The sequence below is a fragment of the Microchirus variegatus genome, assembly GCF_963457635.1.
Source record: "Microchirus variegatus genome assembly, chromosome: 4".
In the NCBI taxonomy this organism is placed as follows: Eukaryota; Metazoa; Chordata; class Actinopteri; order Pleuronectiformes; family Soleidae; genus Microchirus; species Microchirus variegatus.
Genome location: NC_139805.1, coordinates 30,068,918 through 30,078,630, shown reverse-complemented (window position 1 = coordinate 30,078,630; position 9,713 = coordinate 30,068,918). Strand labels below are relative to the sequence as shown.

General features: G+C 41.2%; 1 protein-coding gene across 1 annotated transcript; it reads right to left on the bottom strand.

The window, feature by feature from the left end:
* Positions 1-2,831: 2,831 nt before the first annotated feature.
* prph (peripherin) lies at positions 2,832-7,246 on the bottom strand (the record flags this gene model as incomplete). Its single annotated transcript, XM_083887530.1, is given in 10 exon segments — positions 2,832-2,912; positions 3,064-3,137; positions 3,287-3,339; positions 3,513-3,733; positions 3,818-3,943; positions 4,027-4,191; positions 4,402-4,497; positions 4,899-4,955; positions 6,615-7,171; positions 7,174-7,246. Coding segments are annotated over 10 exon segments (1,503 nt in total).
* Positions 7,247-9,713: the final 2,467 nt, after the last annotated feature.

The following is a 9,713-nucleotide window of genomic DNA, read 5'->3' as shown; positions in this document are numbered from 1 at the left end:
ATGTATTATAAACACAAGGATGTATACAATGATAGAGCAATGTGAACAAAACCAATACAGTACAGTATAAATATCCAGTTTGTCAGGGATTGCACGTTGCACTTTTGAATTCAATAGTATTCAGTTTACTGTCATGGGAAGGTAAAAAGCAAACAAACGTAAGTGCTGTAATCACTTGACGTGTTCTCTACTAATATAATGACAATGAAAGTAATGCTATTTAAGATAGTTTAGCAATTACCTTACTGGTCATTTTTGCCCTTAAATAAAGCAAATAATATAGCAATACCGTGGTCATGTCGTGTTATTAGCTGCAGTGTCTTGCTAATGTTATGTAGCCACTAGTTAACAATAACTTACTGCTTCAGTCTAATTCTCAGCATACAGAAAAACAACACAGACGTAGAGAAAGAAGTTACCTGAAGTTTTAGTGTTGTTATTGAGTCCAGCAGCTGCGGTTGCAGACGCTTCGCTTCGTTTACACTCTTTAAAACAATAACTTTTAGCCGCTGTCAGTTTCTCTCACAATCCAGACACATCACACAAGTCTCGCGCCAACACAAAAAACCGGATGTAGAATGTCGTCACTTGTAGTTAAAATTACACCCTCAGTTTGGTATTTCAGGCAGCACTTTGTTAGAAAGTGTATACGAAAAGTATTATCGCGTATGTGTCATCATATTTCGATGATAAAAAAGACCGTTTAAAGACAATAGAACATGTTTGAATGAACTATGGATTGTGAACTGAGTATAATTCACCTGCAGTTTAAGCAAAGTTGCCGCCTGAATGATACTCAGGGCAAAAAAATGTGAGTAGAGCAGTGTGGTCAAGCTACACTCGTTACACCATTCTTACGAAGGTTGTCTACATCCGGTGCACGTTTGAAAGCACATATTTAAATGGGAAAAATCAGTCACAGCTATACATTTCAGACCTAATAGCTGGATTTGAGCAGCTGTATTAAGAGAGTTCTCTAAATGTTCTGAACAAGACTGATAACGTTGTGTTCTTGAGCTAGTATTGACAATCAGACATTTTTACAGTAAACATGCTCAAACTTATACTGTGCGGACTGTCATCATTTTTCCAATTGAAAGATGTGCGTATCAAGCGTGCACTCGCCTTGGTGTTTTATTTAGAAAACCGGATGTTGATAACTTTACAAATCAACTTGATTCATAGGTTCGCAGGATGTTTTTTTTTTTTTTTTTTGTAAACGTAAAAGAAAAGCCTTTGTAAGTAAGACAAAGACTAAGTTCAGCTTTTTAATCATTTATTTATTAATCTGATGCCACGTGACCCAGGTATAATTCTCCTGCCAAACAACAGGTGGAGCATGAACATGAAGCTTAAAGGTGAAGATAATAAGGTAAGTGTGGCGATGACTTCAGACATGTCAAAAGCCAAATAAGTGAAAAGAAGCAACCAGAAGGTACAGTTAAGGTATTTGACTTGCAACTAATACAGTTGATTCTCATAAGCCTGCTTTTTACTGCAGAAAAGGGGTTTCACCACGTAGGCCATTATATGATCAAGAAGTAAATAATGCATTTTGTCATTTTTTTTTTGCAGCAAACACACATATGTTATTGATAATATTATTGATGGTTCTGTGTAACAGTGAGCCAGTGTGTATTTATCACTGTAAATATAACATAATTCATTATATAATTTACACATGTGCCTATTCAATTCAGATCAATAGGCCTTTTGCTCAGATGTCATTTTGACAGGTAACAGTGGGAAAAGCACAGGTCTAAATAACTGAATTGATGGTGGTTGAGTTCTATTTAGCTTCCTCAGTTTCAGGGTGCATGCTGGCTCACAGACATCATTATTGTGATAAGTAACTCTTTTAATGCTTTTCCTGCCGAAACGTATTAAAATTTCTCCCTGCAAAAGGCAGGCATAAAGGCATAATTGTCTTTACACAGAACAGATCCATTTGAATGGAAATTACAGTATCAGTCAAACTGTCTGCCTATAAAAGGGCCTATAGTTATAATAATAAAGTGGCTTTTCTGCTTCCTGTAGACATGTGGAAGTGAGCTGCTCTGTTTTTGTCCCGAGTTTATATCTCTTCACCAACAGGAACAACTGTTTTACTTCATATCAGTCCTAAGACAGAAAGTCAAGACAACACAGACTTGCTCCAATTAACTTTATTTGCACGTACATATTCATTCTTCAGTCTTGCCAGTTACACACAGCATTGCAAAGCACATTCAGAGAAAGTTTTTTCAGTCAGCTGTTAATGTCAACATTTCCTGTTAAGAAATGGTCCACATCTTCACTGATTTTTCCCTTTGCACAATAATAAGAGGAAAGCAAAGCTTCTAAAACAAAAGCCAACACGTGAATTTATTCCCGGTCTGTCATATAAGGTGTGCAGACCGGAGGGCAGTGTTTGAAGGCTCGTTACCATGTCAAATCTATGAAACACAAACTCCTAACATCCTGGGTTTGAACTAGGTATTTTAGCCTGTAGTTAAATAAGCTGCTACAAATGTGTGGTCGTCTAAGGATTCCACGGGATTGCACGGTAAATCAAGGCCTCAGGTGGTATGTAAATAAAGTGGCTTTGCTATCGCCCTATAGATGACACGTGTGTTTAGCACTTGGCTTCAATAGCACCAAGGGGTAACTGTCTAAAGGAATTCAATTAACATTGCACCATTACTGAGACTCTATGCTAGACAGATAGACACATAACTAGAGGGAATGAGGATTACATATATGAGTTTTGATAGTTTTTTCTACTTGATTTTTTCAGATTTTTTTAATCTATCATGACACCGATCGTTGCATTCTCTCATCAGTTTCTCTTTCTAGTCATCCTTATCATCCTTCTCATTTTTATCAGTGCGGGCTGAGTCCCTGTCCGTCTCCCTCCTGGATTCCTTCACCACCTGGCATACAAAAGATAGATTCAGTGACATCCATTTTAATTTGTAGTCTGTAACTTTAAATTGTATGTTTTCATAAAACAAATAATATATAAAAGGAGATATATTTCTTTAAAGGGTTAGGTTAGGGTTTATTTTGTATAAAACACTGTACCTCTCCATCTCGAGTCTCAACCGTCTTTATCACCACAGTCCTTTTGCTCCCGCTGTCTGGAGTGCGTTCATAGTCTAGGAAAAATCAGGTCAAATAACTGCTCAGTTCATTTCCGTTCCACAAAATAGATGATTTGTGTTTCTGCTTGAATTATGTTCATTAATAGGACACAGACTTGATGTATAATGGAAAAGTAAAGGCTTATTTTTGAAGTTAAGCTTACCTCGATCTCCGAGGTGGTTGCTCATGCCGAGGTTTAAGATGGGAACAGTAATCCTAGAAAAGAAACGTTGATTGTAAATGTATCACACTGCTTTTGCAGGGACTGCACAGAGAATCACACAGAGCATCTATCACCCATCCAACATTTATCTAACACACAAAGTGATATTTTATCACTACTTCACTGTTAATGAGCAAATTTCTCTGATAGAATATTTCTCCCTCACCTGCTCTCCTCCCCCTCCAGCAGTTTACGGTAAGTGGCAATCTCAATGTCCAGAGCCATTTTAACATTGAGGAGGTCCTGGTACTCCCGGAGGTGGCGAGCCATCTCCTCCTTCAGGTGGCGGATTTCGTCCTCCATTCTGCCAACATTGTCCTGGTAGTTGATGATCTCATTGCTAAACTGGTCCTCCATTTCACGCATCTGCCTCAGCAGAGCTTCATTCTGAAAAGCACACGTCAACTCAGTAAGAAATGTGAAAACGCTTTTAATACTGCACCACAAATTAGTGGTATACATTTGCCTCACCGTGTTTTTCAGTGCATCAACTTCACAGTTGAGAGACTGTATCTGCCTCCTGGACTCATTGCTCTCCTGCTTGGCCTGCCTCAGAGCATCAGTGTTGCGCTTTGCAGACTCAGTAAAATCAACAAACTGTAAGAAAATGGAGCACACGAGCATGAATGTGTGTTTGAGAGTTTATGTGAGATTATCTGTCCTTTTGTCCGTCAACCCACCTTGGACTTGTACCAGTCCTCAGATTCCTGCATGTTCTTTGAGGCAATGGTCTCATACTGAGCCCTGATGTCCCTCAGAGCACCAGTAAGATCTGGCCTGGAGCTGCTGTCCACCTCCATCTTCAGCTGGTGGGTCTGGACACTCACTTGCACATCTTGGATTTCCTATAAATTATCATAAGGAGAAAATGCATCAAAATATTGTCATTTAATTAATTTAGTGAATGGCTATGAGTGTTCCCTGAAGTTGGCGTATATGCTGAGGAAGCTCTTATCTATAAATTGCATGCATTTCGGATACCATTTCTTAATAACTCTTTAAAGAAAAGGACCCCTCTAATTGTTTAGTGACTCTCATGAGCAAGTGTCACTTACTTCATCATGGAGTTTCTTGAGGAATTCAATCTCATCCATCAGAGACTCAATCTTTCTTTCCAGCTCCAGACGGGACATTGTGGCATCATCCACATCCTAGGTTTTCATATGAGAAACAAAACATCAGTTACAAAAATAGCAACATGATTTTTTTTCATTGTTTGACCACTGATAAATGCCATTATATGTTTGTTTGAGTTAAAATGTGGAGAAAAATCTCATTGCACTTTATGTCAATATACTAAGAAATGACACTATATGTTGAGAATTTTAACACTGTCAACAGTAACTACAATACATTTTAATAGCCTCACATAGTGACTCAACAAAATAAGGCTTAACACATTAATTTGGATGAATAATGTTTTTTTTCTTTGTTCTATCACATTACTATGACTACTATAATTCAAGTGTGGACCATAGAACAAAGCTGTTCATGTTGACCTGTTACCTGAGCCTGAGGACACTTTTTAATCACCAGTGAAGTGAGTGTTTACCTTTCGAAATGCAACCAGGTTATTCTCAGCATCTGCCCTCTTCTGGGCCTCTTCATCAAACCTTGACAACAAGAGTGAGAGAGAATAGTTCAGACACTGAATGAGTAGAACACCCTTTCTGTCTAAGGTTGCACCAGAGCAGCAGCTGGATCAATTAGTTAATTCAGTGTCCTGTAAAAAAAGGAAAGGTTTTGGTTGTGTACCCAGTGGGATCACCAGCTGTGCCTCTCAACTAATGTGGTTTGCCCACAGGTCAATAGGGTCATCCACACTCATTCAATTAAGGTTATGTACACACACTTCCCCCTCTTTTTAAAGATTCAAATTGCTCTCGTTACAGTGATCACTATTGATTCAAGAGACAAAGGAGGAATATTTACAAGGTTGTTATATGAACTATGTAGTTTGTGGGTTGTTGTTTTTTAGCAAACTGAGACATTTGTAAAACTGTAAGAAGCAGAAGTATTAATTCATTCTCCAGAAAAAAAGCAGCAAAGAAATTTAAAAAATGTCAGCCTGCCATGAAAGGGGGGTATAGGGAGAGGGAAACTGCGATGAATTAGCATCCTATCCAGGCTTGGGTGAGTAGAAATCTCCTAGTTGCTCTGTGCAACAGAACATCAGAACATCAGTTAGAATTCCTGACCATCCGCAATGACTTATCACATATTATATCACAATCTACAATATGTGAGTTTCCTGCTAACTATTTTATTGATGGGTTTCATGTGTGGTCAATGTCTGGACCTAGGGCTGCATCTGTCCTGTCAGACAGAGGGCATTCTCGGACCAAACATAAAGTAGATTAGTGGGGAAAGCACCACATAGTGAGATCCGCTCCCTCATCTTTAATTCATGTGATGTTACTCGGGGCCCTTTTGTCCTAATGGGGTCCCTGGCACCATCCCATCAGCACAGAGGGACACTCAAAACACCTAATGGAGTCATTGAGTCACATTGATTTTTCCTGAGGCTGCTCTTGCCACGCCTGATATCCATCCTCTCCTCCTCCTCCCCTCCCCACTCCTCAGCCGGCCCCACCCTTTGTCTGGTCCTTCCATGATGCTCCACTCTGATCTCTTCTCCCTCTTTGCATTGTGCACATTTTTAAGTCAATACATTCTTTTTTTTTCTTTTAAGGAAAGACGTTATTTATCTTCATGATCTAGTTTGATAGTAAATAGTGTTTTTAACTTTCCTGCATGAGAACACGTTACCCCAAACACCCTGTTTATGTTAATTTCAGCGCATTAAAAACAGAATGAGTAACATACACATAGATTACATTATGCAATGATGCATGTGATGCAGTGCAGTGTCCTGTATCATGCAGTTGCTCTATTGTCCACTCTGCTCACATGCCACGCCCTACTCAACCATCATATCTGTGTCCACTGGAAAGGTGCCTTAGGAATCTCTACCTCCTCTGTGCTTGTATCAATGACTGTGATGGAGACATTGGTGGAAAGTGCAGCAGCCATTAGCTCAATGTTTATAATTGAAAAACCTACAACTGGACAATTTGGAGGAACTAAAAAACATAATTTTAAAGAGCTGGACAGGTCGTAACTTTCTCTATTCCTACTGACCTTCAGCCAACTGAAGTTATCACTTATAAGCATTTCTCTATTATCTTTCTCAACATCAGAAGCTCCAATCATGTAACTGATCTTCTACACTACTGCTTTATTCTTTCTCATCTCTTCATGCTGGTACCAACCTCTGCTTGAGCAGAGCCAGGTCTTCAGCGAGGTTGTCCCTCTCCATCTGGTACTGGTCCCTCTCCTTGCCGACATCGTCCATCTGGCGCCGTAGCTCCCTCAGCTCCTCCTGGAACATCTCAGAGGCTCGGTTGGGCTGGCCATGCTGATGCTGGCCCTTGAACTGGTTTAGTTCCTGCTGCAGTGCACCGTTCTGCTGCTCCAGGTAGCGCACCTTCTCGATGAAACTGGCAAATCGGTCGTTGAGCTCCTGCAGTTCGGCCTTCTCGTTGCTGCGGGTAGTGAGGAACTCCTGGTTCACGGCTTCAGCCAGGGTGAAGTCCACCTTGTCGTAGCTCAAACGAGGGGGCTGAGCGGTGGGGCGAGAACGATGTTGTTGGTAGGTGGTGGTACGAGATGTCACAGCAGGTGAAGCTGCCCGCATGTACCGCCCCCCAGATTGGGGCATTCTGGACGACACAGATGAGTAGGAGGACATGGGGATGGGGTGAGGGCTTCCAAAAGTGCGCCTGTAGGAAGTGGAGGTATGCATTGAAGAGTGGCTCATGTTTGTCTCGTTCTGTTCTGTGTCGCTGTAGAAAGGTGGAGAGCTGAAGGTTTGGCGATGCTCGTGAAGCAACAGGACATTAGACTGAAGACCGCCACGGGTTTTTATGCACTCGCACTGGCTATCCCATCATCCCCCATCGCCTCCCACTTCCTCATTTCTCCTCACCCCACCCACATGAACTCTTCCTCTCTCAGTCACACATCAGCATACAAGCTTTGGCCACTCCCTACCATTCAGGGAGCGACTCTGCCTCTCTCTGTGCCTTCACCGGTGCTCAGTCTTCCTGTCTGTCTTGACAGCTCCACCCTTTTAACCAGAGCATTTGGCAGGAGGCCAGACTGGCTTCTACATTACTGCTGTGATAACTAAAGATGTCTCCCTGCATCCAGCCCTCCTCGCCTCACTGATTTACACCCTCATTAATGCTTTTCTCTGTGGCTCATTCATCCATGTTTGATTGTTATTTCTCCAGTGTGATTCCTGTACACTGTAAACAAGTTCACTCTTTCTCACTTGTACTTTAGTTGTTTTTAACTTCAGTATCAAATAAATTAAGTAAGAATTGTGTTACCTGGTTTCCAATAGGAAAATGTGAAATTATACTCTAAATTGAATCACAGAGACACATTGATTTGATTTGGATTTTTTCTCTTCCATTTGTCTCCTCCCTCTCTCCTCTCTGTCTCTCTCTCTCCTTTTACTGTAATGGAATACTTTATTGATATTCTGGGCATCTAGGACAGAGCTATGACTCTGCAGTTATTCTATCCTTTTCAAATGCAGTGAATCCAGTCATCAGTGTTAGAGTACGAGCTGTTGAATTACACTGGTTATTTTCACCAAATAAATAATTGGTTTTTAGTGCAGGCAGTGCATGGCCCAGCACAGTCATGCAGACTCTGAATCAGAACTCAAATATTGATGGGGTCATAGAATAGCGACTGTTATACAGCAGAACCATGAACTCACTGACATATCCAGCACCAGTCTTGAAGAAGGCATTATCAACATGTTAACTGCTTTGTGTTAAATGTGACTTTGAAAGCAATCATATAATTGGCTGATACTGTCAAGGTTGCTGGCAACATAGCAGACAGGAAGGACTCCTGCAGAACAAGCGGGATGTGGTGAGTTTACTTTAATGGAAAGGACAAATCTTAAAGACAGAAAGGTGGAGGATCAAATAGGTGGGTAGACATGCAACAGGTGGCTAAACTCAGGGATCAGGTACACAAGGACACAGGGACATAAACAGACAAACTGACCAGGGGCTGCTTGTGGTCAAATTGTCCATGCTATGTGTTGGATATTGAACATTGTCTGCTGCTTTTCACACTTGTCTTAAAAAGGGATTGTCTTACTGTCATGTGTGTGCCCAATGTGGAAATAACACCTTCATTAGTTTTTTGCTGCCATAAATGCTTCCTTGATGGTTCTCTGTAAGACAGGGTTGGTTGGACAGTGTCCTCTCTCTCTCTGTGTGCAGAGTAATTTTATTTGAGGTCGAGAGACAGGCCAGCAGTGTAGTTGACGTCATTCTGAGCATGCTCACTGTCAACTGGGTGTGGCTCCTCCTTTTAGTTTCCAGTGATGCTTTCGTCTTGTGCATTTTCTTATATGCAGTGTAGCACATAAGATGTGCACCTGTTACACACTGAAGTATAAATATAATAATCTTTTGTATAGCCTACCATTCGTCAACACTTAATTTTCATTCCCTCGACGTCTGCATAGCTAGTTCTGGTTCTCTGTGTAATAAATGGCTCATGTTAGTCTTTGCTGTGTAATCAAATCAACCTGCTTCATGGTCAGTAACTCTCCCTCTTCTCGTCCTCCTCCCTCCCCCTTTTTCTTACACCCTGTCTCACCCTCTCTCCGGCCACATCTTCATCCATCCATCTTCTTCTGCTCATCCTGTTCAGGGTTGCAGGGGGGAGATGAAGCCAATACCAGCTGACATAGGAGGAAGGCAGGGTTACATACAGGGTGGTTGCCAGTTAGACCACATCTCACTTTGCGTTATTTTTCCACATCCTGCTGCAAGCTGCCCATAAAGCCCCTGTCACAGTTTTATAACTGCACTCCCATTAGCACCATTTATGTCAGGCAAAACACAGGCAGGTGCAGGATATACGACTCAGGGATTTTTTTTTACTGGGCTGCTGAGCAAGTAATACTAACCCCCAGTCAGATGTTACCATTAGCAACTGATCCTTCTGGTGCTTAGAGAATTCCTGTAGGGACCATGAAATCAATTGTGTATCTTTGACAGTGTCAGGCTGCAATATCTGTTACCATTTCCACAAACTGTGCTCATAGTATGTGTCTCATGTTTCAGTCAAAATGGGGATTTACTGTATAGCCCTGTTGCAGTATATGGGGAAAATAGGGCGTGAACATGTAGGATTTTAATTAAATTGTATGCAGGATAATGAAGTACATGCTTGAATTTCCTTTGCTGTATGACCACACTCAAGTGTTGGGTGTGGTCATGAGTAGGATTGTGACTCTAAGTCTCATTATTGTACATAAGAAAACTAATTG